The sequence below is a fragment of the Mobula hypostoma genome, chromosome 5 (assembly GCF_963921235.1).
Source record: "Mobula hypostoma chromosome 5, sMobHyp1.1, whole genome shotgun sequence".
NCBI lineage: Eukaryota > Metazoa > Chordata > Chondrichthyes > Myliobatiformes > Myliobatidae > Mobula > Mobula hypostoma.
The window spans coordinates 118,769,621-118,791,865 of record NC_086101.1 but is presented as its reverse complement, the minus strand read 5'-3'; the positions used below and the strand labels follow the sequence as shown (position 1 = coordinate 118,791,865).

At 48.8% G+C, this 22,245-nt stretch overlaps 1 protein-coding gene across 1 annotated transcript in view; it reads right to left on the bottom strand.

The window, feature by feature from the left end:
- Window positions 1–20,549, bottom strand: part of LOC134346965 (protein mono-ADP-ribosyltransferase TIPARP-like) — a 93,792-nt gene extending 73,243 nt beyond the window's left edge. The window contains exons 1-2 of the mRNA XM_063048874.1: window positions 20,282–20,549; window positions 15,074–15,783 (exon numbers count right to left, since the gene is read on the bottom strand). Of these exons, the coding sequence (XP_062904944.1) occupies window positions 15,074–15,753 (680 nt within the window). The 5' untranslated portion in view covers window positions 15,754–15,783; window positions 20,282–20,549. The remainder of the gene's footprint in view (window positions 1–15,073; window positions 15,784–20,281) is intronic.
- Window positions 20,550–22,245: the final 1,696 nt, after the last annotated feature.

Genomic DNA, 22,245 nt, shown 5'->3' with positions numbered 1-22,245 from the left:
GTCAATGTGCTAACCACCAACCATCCTTCTACACCGCTCCTATTTTGTCACCCCCACCAACTCCCTCTGATCCTACCCGCATCCACTACTTACAGCGACCAGTTAACTCCTCAACCCTGCATGTTGTCAGGGTGTGGTGTGGGGGGGGGGGCGAAATTGAAGCACCCAGGGGAAACACATGGTCACTGGGAGGACATGCGAACTGCACATATTCACATGCCTATATTATCCCGGAGGACTCCCCACAGACACAGAGACACAGGCAGATGTCAGGACTGAACTCTGGTCTCTGTGCTGCCGGTAGTGATACTTGTGTGGGGCATACAGCTAAACAGGGACTTGTGCCACGACAGATCCCATGCCAACCTGACTGGAACACAGTGGGTTCCAGTTAACTGGGCCATCGCTTATTTGGGAAAACTCTTCAAGGACAAAAACCAAATCAAGAAAATAGCCAGAACTCCCTTCATTTATTTGGGGCACTATGTCACCTAATTGGGAAAGAAGAGTTGCTGAACAGTTTCTAACTAGCATCAGTCACGTGCTCTTGTGTATCCCTTAGGCACTACACAGTGCTTAAAACGACAGTTTTTACATAGTCTCAGTTGCAAGTGTTTGTGTTCAAAAAGCTGTGATTTTTGTCACTGATAGTTGGTGAGAAGTAAGCAGTGAGACAATTATGCACTGTTTTGCTCACTGTAGTTTCAAGCATTCAGGCTCAGAGATGCCAGAAATGGCCGGGATTTTCACTACTTCAGCAAGTTAGGGGTTGCGAAGAATTTGAAGGCATCGACAATTATCTTGAATGTTTCAATGAAAATGAAGATTTGGGGAATGCAGTTGTTGACAGCATTGTATAAAGGAAGTCTATTATGTGCACTAGGAGTCTGCACTGATTTAGTTCATTTACAGTCAATCAAAAGAACACGGCAGCGTAGACTGGATTAATTCCTCCATTGATAACGAATTCACAGTTTTATAGTACTTCAGTAGTATTGCTAATGTTCCAATTGGCTCTGTATTTCATTTAAACACATAATTTGCTAAATTGTAGTTGGTCTTTTTTAAAAAAAATACATTTTTAATTATTTCCATGAAACTTCTGCTAATTGGGCCAAAATGTACCAGCCTCGATGTGTCCCAATTAATACAGCACAGAGAAAGGTCTGTTGGCCCACAATGTTGTGCCAAACTGATTAAATGCCAGACTAAGTTAGTCTACCTGCCTACATCCAGCCTAATCCTCCACTCTCTGCATATTTACTTACCTATCTATCTAAGAACTTCGTATACACCTCATTCATGTCTGCCTCCAACAGCGCCCTCCATTCTCTGTGTAAATAGAAAACTTGCACTGCACAACTCTTTTTGAACTTTCCCAGTTCAACTCATTTTGCAAGATGGCGCCAGTAAACAGCCTGCAGACGGATCACTAAACTACTTCTTTCACATATGATTCTACATGAAGCTGTGTGCGATTGCAACCTGTCATTTACATTTTGAGGGGGTGTTGTTTTGTGCCGATTGAGCGGTCGGGAGCTTTGTTGTCTCTGAGGGAGTTTGGAGCAGAGCGTGCAGCCTGGAGACGGGACATGAGCCCACAATCAACTCCATTTCTCGCCAATTAAAGTGTCGAGCAAGATCGAAATCAACGAGGACAAGATGGGAAGGTGAGCACCATCTGCCTGTGTTTGACTGGTCTGCTGCTGGAGGAAGGTACCAAAGTCTGTCGGATTCAGCAAGGTTTGTGGTTTGGACTTGTTTATAGAGGACTGTGCAGTTCTACAGAAGTGGTTGGCCATTGCCTTCTTCCGGGCAGAGTCTTTACAAGACATGTGACCTCCAGATATCATCAATAGGCTTCAGAGATTGTCTGCCTGGGATCAGTGGTCACATAACCAGGACTTGTGATCTGCACTGGCTACTCATACGACCATCCACCACCTGCTCCCATGGTTTTAAGTGACCCTGATCTGGGGGGGTTGGGAGGCTAATCAGGTGCTACACCTTGCCCAAGGGTGACCTGCAGGCTAGCGGAGGGAAGGAGCACCTCACACCTCCTTTGGTAGAGACGCATCTCCACCCCACCACCCAGTCTGCATACATATGTTGATAATAAAAAGGAAAGGTACGTCGCATCTGGAGTCTCTCCGGTTAGCGGATGATTTCCCTCCACGCCTCTCTGACGTAGTGGGGAACCGTGTACGAGGCAAGTTACAGCAGTGGTTTGCCATGGCCTTCTGCCGGGTGAGTTTCCAAAGAGTCCACCAGCTCGTAACCCAGCACGGATGGAAAGCGTGCAGGGGAGCCGGCTGGATTCGAACTCAGGACCTTTCGTCCCGAAGTCCGACGCTGATGCCACTACACCACCAGCCGGGTCACTGATAATAAATGTACTTTGAATCATAATTAAATATTTGTCCTCTAGTATTTAACATTTCTATCCAGAAAGAAAGATACTGATCATCTACTCTCTATGCTATAGAGTACTACAGCACAGAAACAGGCCCTTCAGCCCATCTAGTCCATGCTAGCTTGTTTTTCTTTGCCTAGTCACATCTACCTGTGTAGAGATCATTGCCTCTGTACTTCTCTCGTCCAAGTACCTGTCCAAACTTCCCAGTTTTTTCTGAATGACAACTTCTAATTTCATATGTATTCAGGTCTCCCCCGGGGTCCCGCCACTCCAGGGAAAATAACCCAACTTTGTCCAATCTCTCTTTACAGCTCATACCCTCCGATCCTGGTGACCTCTTCTGCACCCTCTCCAAAGCCTCCCAAACCCTTCCTGTAAAGGGTGAACGGAACTGAAAGCACTAGCTTAGCCAGAGTTCGATACAACTTCCTGACTCAAACTCCAAACCTCAACTAATAAAGCCATGCGTGCTGTATGTCTTCCTTCCTTACCCTATCTAGTTGTGAGGCCACTTTCAGGGAGCCATGGGCTTGGATCCCATGATCCCCTCTGTACATTGACACTGTTAAGTGTCCTGGCCATTAATGACACCATCACCCAGCTGAATCAGAGGAAAATGTTAAAGTCCAGAGTCCAACTTTCTTCCCAGGTTGTGTTACAAGCCAGACTAATGAATCTGGTGGGCGTGCCCCCTGCTGAAGGCCCTGTGGGCCCACGCCACTACAGCAGAGGATTTGACCAGCAGTCATGGTACTTTGTGCGATCTTGCTGTGGCTCAGAACTGGTTGTACGGCCTGGGGTATCTGCTCTCTCCACGGTCGCCTGACTGGTTCGGACATCCCATGACTCTGGCAACAGGAACTGGCCGAGCCGGTTTTGGGGAGCCATCGTCAGTGTTCCTAACCGGTCACCCAAGTCTGCAGTAGGTGCACACCCCAGCTGTGGGCACGGAGCCCAGAGTGAGGTGGCGTGGGAACTGAACTCAGTAATGTACTGGGAGCAGGGGTGTCAGGGCACTGATGTGTTCACACACACTCATACCAAATTCAGAGAGAGACACGGGTATGTATGACCTGTGTGTACTTACAGGTAGACAACACTGTACACATACAAACAGCACATGCATACATGCACTCATAAAGACACACAAAACTCAAAACAAAACTGAGGTGATTTACATACAACCTGTCAGAGCCTGTGACCGACACTTCAAACTGCGGTTCTTCGCAAGCAGTGGGATTGCCGACCGGCTGTGCGGCTTCGCACTTCGCTATCTCCAGGAATGGCTTGGAAGGCGTGTGACCATGGGGTGTGGGTGTGGGCGACCCGCTCCACGCCAATTTCACCGACTGAAGTGTCCTGGGCAACTGAAGAACCAAGACAGCAGGCGTTGTGTTTGCTAATCGCTGGTTGCTGTCAGAGAAAGGCCTCGGTACTCGAGCAACCCTATTCTCGCTCCCTTTCGATGGAGAGCGAGAGCTTGTTGGTCCTCGGGTCGGGGGCTTGCTTGGAGAAGCTACGCGGAAGATTGTAACACTGGAACAGCGAGCTGCTGCTCTCTGCCCTCGTTGTTGTGAGCGACCCTCTCTCCTCGATGGAGGGGGACTGTCTGGGATACTGAAGTGCTAGGTTAAGGACCGCAGTGTCTGATGGACTTTGGAGTTATTTTGCTGTTGCTTGCATGGTGACGGTGGGGGGGGGGGGGTGGGGGGGCGGGGATGTCGATACTTTTACTGTTACTTCCACGAAGGGGGGGGGCCTCAATGCATCTATCGTTCTGCGGGATTTCTATCCTTTTGGAGTGGAAGAGGAAATCAAGACCAACGTGAGGCTGGGGTTGGATTTGCAATGAAGATGGAGATTCCTGGATCTCCAAAGGGTGTGAATGACTGTGACCATGAAATGCTCCCTGCCGTCTGGTCGGAAGCATGTCACCATCGCCAGCACTTACACCCAACCAGGACCAACCTGGACGATGTCAAGGACAGGTTCTGTGAAGAAATGCACTCAGTTATTGCCACTGTTCCCCAAGCAGACAAGCTTATCACAAGATCACAAGACAAAGGAGCAGAAGTAGGCCATTCAGCCCATCAAGTCTGCTCCGCAGCTCCCCCATGAGCTAAACTATTCACCCATCTAGTTCCAATTGCCGGCTTTTTCCCCATAACCCTTGATACCCTGACTAATTAGATACCTGTCAATCTCCTCCTTAAACACCCTCAATGATCGGGCCTCCACGGCTGTATGTGGCAATGAATTCCACAAATCCACGACCCTCCGGCTAAAAAAATTTCTCCTCATCTCTGTTTTAACTGGGTACCCTCTAATTCTAAGACTATGGCCTCTTGTCCTGGACTCACCCACCAAGGGAAACAACCTTTCCACATCTACTCTGTCCAACCTTTTCAACATTCGAAATGTTTCAATGAGATCCCCTCTCATTCTTCTATACTCTAATGAATACAATCCAAGAGCCGACAAACACTCCTCATATGTTAGCCCCTGCATTCCAGGAATCATCCTCGTAAATCTTCTCTGAACTCTCTCCAACATCAGTACATACCTTCTAAGATAGGGGGCCCAAAACTGCACACAGTATTCCAAATGAGGTCTCAGTAATGCCCCATAGAGCCTCATCAAAACCTCTTTACTCTTATACACTATTCCTCTTGAAATGAATGCCAACATAGCATTCGCTTTCCTTACCGCCGATCCAATTTGGTGGTTAACCTTTAGGGTATCCTGCACGAGGACCCCCAAGTCCCTTTGCACTTACGATTTTTGAATTTTCTCCCCATCTAAATAATAATCTGCCCGATTATTTCTTCTTCCAAAATGTACAACCGTACATTTGTCAACGTTGTATCTCATCTGCCCACTCTCCTAAACTGACTAAGTCTCTCTGCAACCTTTCCGTTTCTTCAACATTTCCTGCTCCTCCACCTATCTTGGTGTCACCCACAAACTTAGCCACAAAACCATTTAATCCATAATCCAAATCATCGATATACATCGTAAAAAGAAGCGGCCCCAAAACTGACCCCTGCGGAACACCACTAGTAACCGGCAACCAATGAGAATAGGATCCCTTTATTCCCACCCTCTGCTTTCTGCCTATCAGCCAATGCTCCACCCATTTCAATATCTTTCCTATAATTCCATGGGCTCTCATTTTATTAAGCAGCCTCATATGCAGCACCTTATCGAAGGCCTTTTGAAAATCCAAATACACAACATCCACAGCCTCTCCCTTGTCAATCTTATTCGAGATTACCTCAAAAAATTCCAATAGGTTGGTGAGACAGGATCTTCCCTTCATGAAACCATGCTGGCTTCGGCCTATCTTGTCATGCACCTCGAGGTATTTCATAACCTCGTCCTTGAGGATTGACTCCAATATCTTTCCAACTACCGATGTCAGACTAATAGGTCTGTAATTTTCTTTTTGCTGCCTCCCTCCTTTCTTAAATAACAGAACTACATTTGTGACCTTCCAGTCCTCTGGAATCATGCCAGAGTCTATTGATTCCTGGAAGATCATTTCCAATGCTTCCACAATCTCCAAAGCCACCTCCTTCAGAACCCTTGAGTGCACCTCATCCGGACCGAGAGACTTATCTATTCTTAGTCCACTTAGCTTCCCACTCACTTTCTCTCTAGTAATCTTGACTGTACCTAATTCTATTCCCTGATACCTCTGGCTATCAGGTATATTGCTCATGTCTTCCACTGTGAAGACTGATGCAAAATACTCATTCAGTTCCTCCACCATCTCTTTGTTATCCATTATAATTTCTCCAGCATCATTTTCAATCGGTCCCGTATCTACCCTTGTCACTCTTTTACTCTTCATATATTTAAAAAAACTCTTAGTATCCTGTTTTATGTTAATCGCCAACTTCCTTTCATAATTCATCTTTTCTTTCCTAATGACTTTCTTAGTTTCCTTCTGTAAGTTTTTAAAAGTCTTCCAGTCCTCAATTTCTCACTAATTTTTGCTTCCTTGTACGCCGTTTCTTTTGCTTTTATTTTTGCCTTAACCTCTCTCGTTAGCCACATTTGTGCCATTTTTCCATTCATGATTTTCTTTCTTCTTGGAATATATTTTTCCTGCATTTTCCTTATTTCTTGTAGGAATTTTATCCAATTCTGCTCTGCCATCCCTCCATTTAGTTTACTTTTCCAATCGACTTGGGCCAGTTCATCTCTCATACCACTGTAATTTCCCCTGTTCCACTGAAATATCGATACACCTGACACCAGCTTCTCCTTTTCAAATTTGAAACTGAACTCAATCATATTATGATCACTACTTCCAAGGGGTTCCTTTACCTCCAGCTCCCTAATCGCCTCAGGTTCGTTACACAGCACCCAATCCAAAACAGCCGGTCCCCTGGTGGGCTTCTGGTCAAGTTGCTCCAAAAAGCCATCCTATAGGCATTCTACAAACTCCCTCTCCTGAGATCCATTACCTTCCCGACTTTCCCAATCCACTTTCATATTAAAATCCTCCATAATTATCTTGACATTGACTTCTGACACGCTTTTTCTATTTCCAGCTGCAACTTGTAGTCCACATCCCGGCTGCTGTTTGGAGGCCTGTATATAACTGCTATTAGTGTCTTTTTACCCTTGCCATTTCTTAATTCTACCCATAAGGATTCTACCTCTTCTGATCCTATGTCCCTTCTTTCTATTGATTTAATATCGCCCTTAGTGATTTCTACACAAGAGTAGGCTCTGGCAACACCTCCTGGGATGGGGAATACAGTGTTGGCTATTGCAACAGAAATGGTCTTCCACTACTCCAGATACGTGCTGAACAGGAATTGTTTTTCACCCTCCGCCTTCCCACCCATAACAGGACTTGATGGATGCATCCTCGCTGAGCACTGGCATCTAATTGACTATGTCATAGTCAGGAAGAGAGACGGGCAGGATACAAGGGTGGCCAAATCCCCGTGCAGTGCTGGATGCAGGACAGACCACCATCTCATCATTTCTAAACTGAACAGCCCGAGAGATGCCCTCAAGGAATGAGAATCCCAAGACAGCTGAACGTCTCCAAGCTGAGAAGCAGCTACATAAAGCAGTCTTTTGTTGACGCTCTGGAAGAACACTTAAACTCCATCCCTCAGGACAATCAGAATGTGGAAACTGCCTGGTCTGCCCTTTGAGAACTGACCTACAACACTGCTACAGAGATCACGGGGCCTGCTAGCAGAGAACACAGGGGCGAGTTTGATGAAAAAATGTGTCGACATCACATACAGCGGGATGAGAGACATCGACTCCACAAAACTTTCATCAGCAACCCCAAGTCCATCTCAAAAAAAGATGCCTTCAACAACGTACGAAGGACTGAGCAAGACACACTGTGCGAGATGCAGGATTCCATAAAGCTGATTAAATCCAGGCGTATGCAGATTGGTATGGATCTAAAGAATTTCTACACTGCACTTCAAGAAGTCTATGGCCCCACATCATCGGGATCATCCCCTCTCCGTAGTGCTGATGGGTACACGCTAATCATGGACAAACAGAAAATTCCTCACAGGTGGGCTGAACACTTTAACAGTGTTCTGAATCATCCTTCAACTATAAATGACAAAACCATTGATTACCTGCCCCAAGTACTTGTTAGTGAATCACTGGATGTTCCACCGGCTTCAGCAGAGCCCCAGGAAGCGTTACATCAGCTCGCTGACAGCCAGTCGCCTGGGTCAGATGCAATCCCAGCTCAGGCCTACAAGGAAGGTGGTGCAGTGTTAATAGAAAAACTCCATCAGCTCTTCCAACTCATGTGGCAGCAAGAGACGATTCCACAGGAACTTAAAGACACATCCATCATCCATCCATACAATCAAAAGGGAAACCGACTGTCCTGTGACGAGTGTCGGGGAATATCCTTGCTGTCTATGGCAGGCAAGATCTCACCGGGCTTCTTCTCAACCACCTCACAACATGCCTTGACAGGAGACTCCTACTACAAGGCCAGTGTGGACTCCGGAAAGAGCGTGGGACCACCAACATGACGCTTGCTGCAACAGAGATGTCAGGTGCAAAATGCTGACCTGTTCCCCTGCTTCGTTGATCTTCGACGGTTAACAGCGAGAGCCAGTGGAAGATCGCAGTGCAGGAATTCCGTGATGGCATGCAAGCCAGAGTTCAGGTCAATGGAGGGACATCCGAGCCCTTCCCCATCTCAGGCGGGGTCTTGGCGCCAATGCTATTCAATCCGGTGTTATTCACCATGCTGACTGATGCCTGCAGAGATGGTGATGTAGACAACAGAATCAGATTCTGCACTGATGCGAAACTGTTCAACCTCAGAAGGCTCCAAGCAAAAACTGAGGCTCAGACAGACATCAGCAGAGACTTCCTTTTTGCTGGTGACTGCTCACCCTCAAAGCTCGCTCAAGAGTGCTGTGTCGACAAGTTTTCTGATGCGTATACCAACTTGGGGCTTACCATCAATGCCAAGACTGAAGCAATGCATCAGCCAGTTCCAGGGAAACCACACGCTCAGCCAAACATCACAATCAATGGCCAAAGACTCAACCTAGTGAAAAGAGTCACAGATCTTGGCAGCACACTCTCCCAGAACATCATCACTGTGGATGAGGGGAACGCCAGGACTGCCCGCACAAGTGTAGCCTTCAGCAGACTTGATGCCAACGCCTGGAACAGGAGAGGCGCACGTTTACAGAGGAAGCTGAAGATGTATGGGAAGCCATAGTACTTGCCACTCTGCTGGACGCTTGCGAAACATGGACGGTGGACCAGCCGCATGCCAAAAAACTGAACCATTTCCACACAGTCTGCCTGAGAAAGCTCCTCCACAGACAGAACCCCTGACACTAGGGTTCTTACCGAGCCAGACCTGCCTGTACCTGCACCACCCTGATGCAGTCACAGGCCACACAGCTCGTACGCCGGACCATCCGCTAAGAGATGCTTTACCGTGAACTACAGAAAGGAAGGTGCTCTCGTAGACGGCAAAGGAAATGCTGTAACAACAGCCCGAAAACATCACTAAAAGCCTTTGGCACGAACCCAGACACATGGGAACGTATTGCTCATGAGCAGAATTAGGCCATTTGGCCCATCGAGCCTGTTCTGCCAACTCATCATGGCTGATCCATTTTCCCTCTCAGCCCCAATCTCCTGCCTTCTCCCCGCATCCCTTCATGCCCCGACTAATCCAGACTCTATCAACCTCTGCATTAAATATACCCAATGTCTATTTAACCTAACATTTGATAGGTTTCTTCTGAATTCCAGTGAGTACAGGTCCAGAGCCGTCAAACACTCCTCATATTCCAGGCTTTTCAATCCTGGAATCATTTTCGTGAACGTCCTTTGAAACCCCTCCAATGTCAGCACACCCCGTCATAGATAAGGAGCCCAAAACTGCTCACAGTACTCACGCTGAGGCCTCACCAGTGCTTCATGAAGCCTCAGCATGACATCCTTGCTGAGGGTTGCGTGGTGCTCCCCTCTCCATAGGGGTGCAGTAACACCAGGAAGCAGGGAGACACAGGCCAGCCAGGAGAGCCTGGGCAGTAACCCCCCCAACCCAACATGGCCACCATCTTTTGTCCACACTGTCTTGAGCATGATTTGGCCTCTCCAGTGTACGTACACATACCCAGAGCAGGTGTACGCATGGAACGAGACAAGTGCCCACAGTGAAGGAGAGGTTGGACACTCTTGGGTTATTTTCTCAGGAGCAGAGGTTGAGAAGAGATCTGATAGAGGTTTATAAGATTATGAGGGAATAGACAGAGAAGACAGCCAGAACTGTTTCCCCCTCAGTGTTGAAATGCCTAACTCTAGAGGACACACATTTAATGTAAGAGGGGGAAAGTTCAAAGGAGTTGGGTAGGGCAAGTGTTTTAAAAATCTGTATAGAGTTATGGTGCCTGAAAGTGGCTCAGTTAAAAAAGGTGTGTGGCACGTTTGCTCTTATTAGTTGAGGCACTGAGTTCAAAGGTCAGGAAACTACACTGAGTGGCCTCTTTATTAGGTACACCTGCTCATTAATCTAATCCACCAATCAGGTGGCAGCAACTCAACGTAGAAAAGCATGCAGACATGGTCAGGAGGTTCAGTTGTTGTTCAGACCAAACATCAGAATGGGGGAAGAGATGTGATCTAAGTGACTTTGACTGTGGAATGATTGGTGGTGCCAGATGAGTATCTCAGAAACTGATGCCCTCTTGGGATTTTCACACACAGCGGTCTCGAGTTTACAGGGAATGGTGTGGAGACAGTTCTGTGGCAGGAAGGATATAGAGGCTCTGGAGAATGTGCTGAAGAGGTTCACCAGGATGCTGCCTGGATTAGAGAGTACGTACGATTATGAGAGGCTGGACATATTGCAGTTGTGTTGAGAAGAACTGATACAAACTATCACATAACATAGACAGAGTAGATCCGGTGGAATTTGTTTTTTCACCAGGTTTGAAATGTCTAATTCAAGCATTTAGGCTGAGAATGGTTAAGTTCAAAAGAGATATATGGGGCATGTGCAAGTTCTCCGCACGAAGGCGTGTGTTACATCCGGGTGCTCCAAAGATGTACCGGTTGGTAGGCTAATTGGTCATGGTAAATTGCCCTGTGATTTTAGGCATTCATTAGTCTTGTGAGACCATGGATCTGCACCTGGAAAGTCTTCACTCTCCAGGGCACAGGCCTGGGCAAGGTTGTATGGAAGACCATCAGTTGCCCATGCTGCAAGTCTCCCCTCTCCACACCACCAATGTTGTCCAAGGGAAGGGCATTAGGACCGATACAGCTTGGCACCGGTGTTGTCGCAGAGCAATCTGTGGTTAAGTGCCTTGCTCAAGGACACAATACACTGCCTCAGCTGGGGCTCGAACTCACGACCTTCAGGTTGCTAGTCGAATGCCTTAACCACTTGGCCACGTGCCCCACATGTCCCGTGGTTAGGCTAGAGTTAAGTCGGCTGTTGCTGGGCAGCACGGCTTGAAGGGCTGGAAGGTCTTCTCTATGCTCTATCTCAATAAGTCAACGTAAGCCTGTGGGTGGCTGGACAATGCTGCTAGGAGTGGTGGTGGAGGCAGATACAATGGAGCTGTTAAACAGGGACGTGACTGTACTCGGGATAGAGGGATATGGATGTTGTGTAGGCCGGAGGATTTAAGTTTTAATTACCGATTTAATTAGTTTGACACAGCTAAACACCTAACCATACTATAACTACAAGGGGTTCTGCAGAACCTGGAAATCTGTACCTTCTGCGTACACAGTGGCCTGTGCTTCTCTGTGATGTCCACGCGGCTGCAGCAGGGGTAGCACGTAGAAGAGTACAGACCCTTCGGCACACGATGTTGTGCCAACCTACTTGAAGATCAATCTAACCTCTCCTTCCCACATATCTCTCCATTTTGCTTTCATCCGTGTGCCTATCTAAGAGTCTCCTGGGAGTGAAAGGGTTAACATATGAGGAGCGTGTGATGTCTCTGGGCCTGTACTCACTGGAATTCGGAAGAATGAGGGGTGACCTCACTGAAACCTATTAAATGCTGAAAGGCCTTGTCAGAGTGGATGTGGAGAGGATGCAGACACTCCCCTGTAGTGGGTGAGTCTAAGACCAGAGGGCACAGCCTCGGAATAGCGGGACATCCATTCAGAACAGAGCATTCTCTATCATTTCTCTTCTCGGATCCTCAATTCCTTTATCTCTAAGTAATTTAACTGATAATTTTGTATTTAAACACACTTCGAGGATTTGGGTACAATTTAGAAAATATTTTGGTTTATTGAGTTTTTCACTTTCCAGTTCCATTTTTTCTAACTACTTTTTAAACCTTCTATGTCTGATATAGTTTTTATAGAGTGAATAGATTGGGTATTAAGTGTTTTTATGATTTGTTTGTTGAAGATACTTTCTCTTCATTTGAACAACTGTCAGTCAAGTGTAGCCTACTGAGAACTCACTTTTTTTCAATATTTACAAATTAGAGACTTTTTGCGTTCTCAAGTTCATACATTTCCTAAAAGTCCAGATAAAAATTTACTTGATATTATTTTTAATTTGAAACTCTTCCAAAATATATCTATTTCTCATATTTATGCTATGTTGTCAGGAATGAGAAATATTCCTTTAGATAAAATTAAAAATCTTTGGGAACAAGATTTATACATTTCAATTTCTGAGGACACTTGAATGGAATGTTTAATTGGTTAATACCTCATTGCTACGTGCCCGTCATTCCCTTCTACAATTTAAAGTGGTTCGTAGCGCCCATATGTCTAAAGATAAGCTGTCTCGTTTGTATTCGGATATATCTCCCTACTGTGACAGATGTAATAATGGAGAAACTTCACTAATCCATATGTTTTGGACTTGTCCGAGTCTTGAAAAATATTGGAAGGAAGTATTCCAAACTCTTTTGGCGCTTTTTAAAGTAAATTTTAAACCTAATCCTTTGACGGTCTTATTTGGTATTGTTGGAAGAAATGATATTATTTTGGAGAAACAGGATCTGCATATCTTGGCCTTTATTTCCCTTATAGCCAGGAGGGCATTGTTGCTTAAGTGGAAGGATGCCACTCTGCCCACTCATACTCATTGGTTACATGATGTTATGTCTTGCTTAAATTTACAGAAGATTCGCTGTTCAATTTCTGAACCTAGACAAGATTCTTTAACATTGTGGGGACCTTTTCTGAATTATTTTCATAATCTTTGAGTTGTTATTAAGCACAGAGGTTGGCAAATAATATGTTCTACTGCATGTTAAGGACCTTTTCCTTTTCTTTTTTTTAACCTAACAGCTGTTTTTTCTGGTAGTGGGCTTAGATTTTTTTTAATAATATAATTATCACTTTTCAATATTATGTTTAAATTTAATTTTATATGGATATGGGGTAATTACACCTTATCTGCGATTTCATTATATTATAATCTATATATATTCTACTGTACTCTGTATTCTTTTATGTAGGAAATTAATAAAAATATTGGAAAAGAAAGAAGAACTGATACAAACTATCACATAACATAGACAGAGTAGATCCGGTGGAATTTGTTTTTTCACCAGGTTTGAAATGTCTAATTCAAGCATTTAGGGTGAGAATGGTTAAGTTCAAAAGAGATATATGGGGCATGTGCAAGTTCTCCGCACGAAGGCATGTGTTACATCCGGGTGCTCCAAAGATGTACCGGTTGGTAGGCTAATTGGTCATGGTAAATTGCCCTGTGATTTTAGGCATTCATTAGTCTTGCGAGACCATGGATCTACACCTGGAAAGTCTTCACTCTCCAGGGCGCAGGCCTGGGCAAGGTTGTATGGAAGACCATCAGTTGCCCATGCTGCAAGTCTCCCCTCTCCACACCACCAATGTTGTCCAAGGGAAGGGCATTAGGACCGATACAGCTTGGCACTGGTGTTGTCGCAGAGCAATCTGTGGTTAAGTGCCTTGCTCAAGGACACAACACGCTGCCTCAGCTGGGGCTCGAACTCATGACCTTCAGGTCGCTAGTCGAATGCCTTAACCACTTGGCCACGTGCCCCACATGTCCCGTGGTTAGGCTAGAGTTAAGTCGGCTGTTGCTGGGCAGCACGGCTTGAAGGGCTGGAAGGTCTTCTCTATGCTCTATCTCAATAAGTCAACGTAAGCCTGTGGGTGGCTGGACAATGCTGCTAGGAGTGGTGGTGGAGGCAGATACAATGGAGCTGTTAAACAGGGACGTGACTGTACTCGGGATAGAGGGATATGGATGTTGTGTAGGCCGGAGGATTTAAGTTTTAATTACCGATTTAATTAGTTTGACACAGCTAAACACCTAACCATACTATAACTACAAGGGGTTCTGCAGAACCTGGAAATCTGTACCTTCTGCGTACACAGTGGCCTGTGCTTCTCTGTGATGTCCACGCGGCCGCAGCAGGGGTAGCACGTAGAAGAGTACAGACCCTTCGGCACACGATGTTGTGCCAACCTACTTGAAGATCAATCTAACCTCTCCTTCCCGCATATCTCTCCATTTTGCTTTCATCCGTGTGCCTATCTAAGAGTCTCCTGGGAGTGAAAGGGTTAACATATGAGGAGCGTGTGATGTCTCTGGGCCTGTACTCACTGGAATTCGGAAGAATGAGGGGTGACCTCACTGAAACCTATTAAATGCTGAAAGGCCTTGTCAGAGTGGATGTGGAGAGGATGCAGACACTCCCCTGTAGTGGGTGAGTCTAAGACCAGAGGGCACAGCCTCGGAATAGCGGGACATCCATTCAGAACAGAGAAGAGGAGGAATTTCTTTAGCCAGAGGGTGCTGAATCCACGGAGTTCGTTGTGATAGGCAGCTGTGGAGGCCAGGCCATTGGGTATGTTTAAAGTGGAGGTTGATTAGTCAGGTTATGGGGGGAAGGCAGGAGAATGGGGTTGAGAGGGATAATAGATCAGCCATGATGAAATAATAGAGCACTCAATGGGCTGAATAGACTAATTCTGCTCTTGTTTTTTTTCAGATGTCCCTAATATTTATGTCTCGACCACCACTGCGGTCTATGCACCCACCTCTCTGATATTCTTCCACTCACTTTAAAATTACGCCCCGCCCAGAGGACGTGAGTGGGGACGCTCACCCCGCATTTCTTCAACCGACAGGCTCACGCTGGGACCTACCTGTAGCTCAGTGTGACCTTCTCCCGCTCCGGGTCGCAGTACAAGCGCTCCAGCGCCTCCTGGGAGTCCTCTTGCACGCTCTGCCACCTCTGGCTGGCCGCCTGCCTCAGCTGCCAGTGGTAGGGCAGGGCAGTGTGGTGCTGGGGGCAGCCGTCTCCGTGGGGGCAGGCGCCCACCAGGAAGTGCCAGCAGACACTCTGGCCCTCCTCCTGGTGGGTGTGGTACTGCAGCTGGGTCAGGACGTCCAGCAGGTGGTCCAGGCTCATGTCCTCCTCGGTCGGGTCACAGGGCTGAGCCAGGCCCGGGGCCTCGGCCTCCCTCAGCTCCGTCTCCATGTTCTCCATCGTCGGGGGCACGGCACAGCTGGGCCTGGCCCAGCAGTCGGGCGCCGGGAGGAGGTCCAGCGGCTTTGGCGGGTCGCATGGCTGGCCCAGGGCAAAGGTCAGGTGGTCGAGGACCGGAGGGGTTACAGGCCCGGGACTGGTGACCACGGGCAGCTTCTGGCTGGCCCCTACCCGCTCCTTCCTGATCAGGTGCTTGAGAGTCCGCAGCAGCCGCTCATCATTCTTCCTCTTCCTCATGTAGTCCAGGCTGTGTGTCTTGACCAGGGTGACCTTACCGAGGGGCCCCACAGCAGCGGCCGAGAGACTGCCTGCTCCTGGCCTCGTACATCCAGCCATTCCTCCTTACATCAAGGAGTGTCCGCAGACCTGGATGGGACCAACATTGAGAAATACAGTAACTGGGAGGACTGGCAGGTTACCAGCAGGACAACTCTCTGCTCCTCGAGAACGCCTTGACACCTTGCTTGCTGTGACCTTTGCCCCATGCCCCTGTTGACCTCCATGCTCATCCCAGAACTGACCTCTTCCCGTCCCCTCCCTGTCTGAGTAATGTTTACAGCCCCGTACCTCTACCATTCTTCGGGGAGGGCAAGACTTCCAAAGTCTCACCGCCCTCGAAGAGATCATTAAGTGTCATCTCTGCATTCAGTGGGCTGTCTGTTATTGTTCAACAGTGACCCTCTGAAAAACACCTAGCACCACTATCCCTCTCCTGATGAAGGGCCCTGGCTTGAAACGTGGACCCTTTATTCATCTCCAAAAGACCACAAGGTATTGGAGCAGAATTTGGCCACTTAGCCCATCGAATCTGCTCCGCCATTTCATCATGGTTAATCCATCTCACTCTCAGCCCCAGTCTCCTGCCTTCTCCCCGTATCACACTTTGTGCCCTGACTAATCAAGAATCTATCAACCTCTACCTTAACTATAGCTAATGACTCAGCCTCCACAGCAGATTCCACAGACTCACCATTCTCTGGCTAAAGAAATTCTTCCTCATCTCCTTTCTAAATGGATGTCCCTCAATCTGTGTCCTCTGGTCTTAGACTCCCACACCATAGGAAACATCCTCTCCTCGTCCACTCTATCCAAGCCTTTCAATCCTGGAATCATTTTCATGAACCTCCTTTGAACCCTCTCCAGTTTCAGCACATCCCTTGTTAGGTAGGGGGACCTAAACTGTTCACAGTACTCCAGGTGAGGTCTCACCAGTGCTTTATAAAGTCTCAGCATTACATCCTTGTTGCTGCCTGACCTGCTGAGTTCCTCCGGCATTGTGTGAGTGTGAGAGTGTGTGTCTGTGTCTGTGTCTGTGTCTGTGTGTGAGTGTGAGTGTCTGTGTCTGTGTGTGAGTGTGAATGTGTGTGTGAGTGTGTGTGTCTGTGTGAGTGTGTGAGTGTCTGTGTGTGTGAGAGTGTATGTGTGTGTGTGTGAGTGTGTGTGAGTCTGTGTGTGTGAGAATGTGTGTGTGTGCATGTATGTCTGTGTGGTGTGAGAGAATGTGTGTGCGTGCGTGTGTATGTCTGTGCGCATGTGTGTGTCTGTGTGTGTGTTCGCAAGTGTCTGTGTGTGAGTGTAAGAGATGTTCCTGTCTCCCCTCCCTCATCCCCTCCTTTCCATCACTCTGAACGTATTCAGCGTCTGCCTGTCTCCCTGTCTGATGGCGCACCTTCCCGTGTCCAGATGTTCATTGGCACTGTGTCAGCGAGCTACAGTAAGAGACAGTAGGTTTCCAGCTAAGGAGAATGAGTTGTGCTGTTGGAGTTTTTGAGATAATTCATTTTCAGATTACCATCGTCACTTCACTGGGCTGGGTTCTAATCTACTCTGTGCAAAGGGACTGGGGAGACCTCGTGCAGGATTCCTAAAGGTCAATCTGCAGGTTGAGTCAGTGGTCAGGAAGGCAAATGCAATGTTAGTATTCATTTCGAGAGGACTAGAATATAGAGGACTGGCACTGGTGAGGCCTCACACAGTATTGTGAGCAGTTTTGGGCTCCTTATCTAAGAAAGGCTATGTTGAAACTGGAGAGGGTTCATGAAAAAGATTCCAGGAAGGAAAGGGTTAATGTATGCGGTATACTTGATGGCTCTGGGCCTCCACTCACTGGAATTCAGAAGAATGGGGGGCGGGGGGGGCGAGATTCTCATTGAGACCTATCGCATAGTGAAAGGCCTTGATGAAGAGGATGTTTCCTACGTGGGGGGAGTCTAAGACCAGAGGACACAGACTCAGAATAGAGGGACATCCTTTTAGAACAGAGATGAAGAGGAATTTCTTTTGCCAGGACATGGTGAATCTGTGGAATTCATTGGCACAGACGGCTGTGGAGGCCAAGACATTGGGTATATTTTAAGTGGAGGTGGATAGGTTCTTGACTAATCAGGGCGAGAAAGGTTACGGGGAGAAGGCAGGAGATTGGAGTTGAGAGGGATAATAAATCAGCCATGATAGACTCGAAAAGCCGAATGGCCTAATTCAGCTACTCCACCCCCCACACCATCACAAGTTGGAATGGAATTTGCCCTCTGGAGCGGGGGTGGAGGCAGGGGGAGAGGAAAGAGGGAGTAGTGGCTTTCCCTGCTGCATCACTGTACCAGACCAGAAAGCTAGCTTCCACTTGGCACTGTCTCCTCCCACCACCACCACCCGTCAGAGTCAGTACGAGCCTCACCCTTTCCTCATAACCACCTCAAACAGCATCAGGCAAGAGCAAACAGCGCAAGTGTCTCGGCAGTGACGTCAGCACCAGGCATTGACAGCTGCTAACAGAGAGAGAGACAGATCTGCTCAGGAGGTACAGTACCGGGGTGTTCACACTGCACAGTGAACGGTGGGGGGGAGGGAGAGACAGGTCAATGAAGGGGGGGTCAGGGGACAGGTCAGTGAACGGGGGTGCGGGGTGACAGGTCAGTGAACGGGGTCAGGGGTCAGGTCAGTTAACGGGGGGCAGGGAGACATGTCAGTGAAGGGGAGATCAGGTCAGTGAACGGGGTCAGGGGTCAGGTCAGTGAACGGGGGTGCGGGGTGACAGGTCAGTGAACGGGGGCAGGGAGACAGGTCAGTGAATGGGGGCAGGGAGACAGGTCAGTGAACGGGGGTGCGGGGTGACAGGTCAGTGAATGGGGTCAGGGGTCAGGTCAGTGATTGGAGGGCAGGGAGACATGTCAGTGAAGGGGGGTCAGGTCAGTAAATGGGGTGCGGGGTGACAGGTCAGTGAACGGGGGCAGGGAGACAGGTCAGTGAACAGGGTCAGGGGTCAGGTCAGTTAATGGGGGTGTGGGGTGACAGGTCAGTGAATGGGGTCAGAGGTCAGGTCGGTTAATGGGGGTGCGGGGTGACAGGTCAGTGAATGGGTGAGTGGGGAGACAGGTCAGTTAAGGGGGGTCAGGTCAGTGAACAGGGTCAGGGGTCAGGTCAGTTAATGGGGGTGCGGGGTGACAGGTCAGTGAATGGGGTCAGAGGTCAGGTCGGTTAATGGGGGTGTGGGGTGACAGGTCAGTGAATGGGTGAGTGGGGAGAGAGGTCAGTTAAGGGGGGTCAGGTCAGTGAATGGGGTCAGGGGTCAGGTCAGTGAACATGGGGTCAGGGGTCAGACCAGTGAACGGGGGGGGGGTTGCAGGAGGAAGGGCTCTGCTGTGAGGGACACAGTTGGAATATTGGGAAACGCTGATTCAATAGTTCCAGGATGTCACAGAGAAAAGAGTTTCTGAAGGAAGGGAACAAGACGTCTGTGATTCAGGAGGGAAGCAGGAACTTTTAAGAGAGAAGAGATGATGAAGCACTCAGAGCCTGGTCAGGACAGTCACTGATCCCAGAGGATAACCCGAATTTCCAGACATTCCCAGGGATTGTTCTCCCTCCCAGCAGCTCTGCACTAATTCTCTGATCTAAATGACTAAACCAGTCTCCATTCAAAACACCCTACTCTCTTCAGAATACAGCGAATAATCTTCCCTCCAAGGCCCGCTCCTTTTAAAACCACACAGCCCTTCCCCAACCACCTTCATCTGCCAGACACTACACAATCTGAGATTCTGCCTCCCTCCTAAACCCCAATCTTCTGAACACCCCCAACCCTTCCCTTCCCCCTCAGTCTCTCATCCCCTTCACCCCTTGATCCTTCCAACCCTCTTGTTCCTCCAGTGTGCTGTGATTTATCCATCTCCTCAACCTCCAGCTCTCCCAAATTCTATGAATCCTCCCCTCTTTCCCATTTCCACTCCTCCCCATCAAGCCCTTCCCTTGCCATTTACCCCACTTCTCAAACCCTTCTCCCATCCTCCCTCTTCTTTATTCCCCCAATTCCCTCTCCTTTGCCTCTTCCCCTGCACACCTGTCTCCCCATTTCCTCCACTTCCAACTCACTCACCTTTCAACCTCTTCCACATTCACCCTCTCCCTCTTCAACCCCAGTTTCTCTCCCCTTCACCCCTTTCTCTCTCCCTCAAACCCCCTCTCTTCCCTTCACCTCCTCCCCTCCCTCTATCTCCCCTTTCACCCCCTCCTTCCTCCTCTCCCCTCCCCCTCCCTCTCCCCATCCCTTCCCTCTCCCCATCCCCTCTATCTCACTTTCTCCTCTCTTCCCCCTCACTCCCCTCCCTCTCCTTCTCCCTCTTCCTCTCTTCCCCTTCACCCTCTTCCTCTCTTCCCCCTCACTCCCCTTCACCCTCTTCCTCTCTTCCCCTCACTCCCCTCGTCCCCTCTCTTTCCCCTCACCTGCTCCCCCCTCTCTCTCCCCTTCACCCTCTTCCTCTCTTCCCCTTCCCCTTCTTCCCCTTCACCCTCTTCCTCTCTCTCTCCCTCCCCCTCTCTCCGTATCCCTCCCACCTCTCCGTCGCCCCCTTTTCTTTCTTCCCCTTACCGTCTCTGCGTTCACCCTCCCCGACGCTGTGTCATAAATCGCCCGGCCGCCCCTCACCAGCCGATCCACCGCTTTCTCCACAAACTCCCCGAGCCGAGGACAAGCTCGACGCTACTCCCGAGCTCCGGCCTTTTATGCGGTCTCGGCGGCCCGTCTCCTCCCACTTCAGCTCGCAGCCGGCGCCACCCCTCAGTTTCACAAACCCCGGAGTGAAACCGAAGTCTCTTCTTCCTGTTGTTGCTCCCGGCTCCGGCTGTTCTAGGAACGAAGCCATTCAGCCCGTCTATTCTAAACCAGCCCTCCCCCCTCAGCCCCACTGATTTCCACTTCTCCCCCGATATTCTACCCCTCGCCTGCACACTCGGGGGTCAATTCACAGCCGCAGGTTAACCCACAGACCTCGCATGTGGGAGAGAACCGTATCAACCAGGGAAACCCATGGGGTCACAGGGAGAACAGGCAAACACACTCACACACACACACACACACACACACACACACACACACACACAGATACACACACACAGACACACACACACACAGATACACAGACAGACATAGACACATACACAGAGACGTACACACAGGCACATGCACACACAGACAGATTTACACCCACATACACACAGAGTCACAGGCACACTCTCTCTCTCACACACACACACACACACACACACACACACACACACACACACACACACGGAGCACTGGAAGTCAGGATTGAACCCATGTCTCTGGGGCTGGCACTGCATCACTGAATGGAGTTTAGATTCCAGAGGTATCTGCAGTGAGTATATTTCCCACCCTGCCCCTTTTGCCTTTTTTTACACCCCTACTCGCCGTGTGTGACAACCCCCTGCCCTTCCCACACTCTGACATCTCCTGACCACCTTTGGAATTCCCTCCCTCGACCCCTTCCCTAAAGATGTTCCCAGTTCAGATCAAACCCAGGCCTCGAGAACCCTGAGGTAGCACGTCTACCTACTTTGCCACTGTGTTGACCTAGGAGGCACCGAGTGGGACACAGATTCTATCAAAAAGGCAGGTTTTGTATGATTTAGTAGATGGAATTAATTGCCTCCAATGATCTGTACCCACGTCTTTGAGCACGGAGTTCCTGGTGGAACAATCAACAAAGATCTCTTCATGGCTGAGCTGGAATCATGTCTCCCAATCCTGGCCACACATTTGACAAAGGACCTTCAGAAGACCTTCCCTTCTAGACCCATTCCATTCCTTCTGTAGTCATGGGATGGCATGGGAGTGTAGTGGTGCCGACAATTCCCACCACTGCCCTGTACGTTCTCCCCGTGACTGCGTGGGTCTCTCTGGGTGCTCCACTTTCCCCCCACTGTGCCAAGACATACCGGCTGGCAGGCCAATTGATTGTTCTGAATTGTCCTGTGATTAGGCTAGGATTAAACCTGGGGATTGCTGGGCAACACGCCTCGAACGATCGGAAGGAAGGAAGCTAACAGTAATGCTGCAGGATTCAGTGGGTTGGGTTGTATGGGACATGACAGCTCTGTACGATGATGGTGTGAAGGTTGCCCTGTATAGCGATAGGATGTTCTGCTTGAGGTGAGCTTTGGACTTGTGCGTCCAAAGGACAAAGGACATGTAAGTCAAATATGAAAAGAGGACCACAACCTCGTCGTAGGGTTTGGAGGGATTGACCCTCGAGGTGGACCACAACCTCATCATAGGGTTTGGAGGGATTGACCCTCGAGATGGACCACAACCTCATCGTAGGGTTTGGAGGCTTGCGTGCCTCAATGACCTGGAGGGCTATGTTGATCGGAGTCAGGGCCTTGTGCTCTAACTCTTGTAGGGTCACCCATGCCAAACAGGTCAAAGGGTAGAGGCCAGACAAAGAGTGGTCCACCAGCCCCTCCACATTCGGGGGTTCAGCTCAGGGCTAACAACCCTGACCAGTCAAATAAAACTGTTGCGGAAACAGCAAC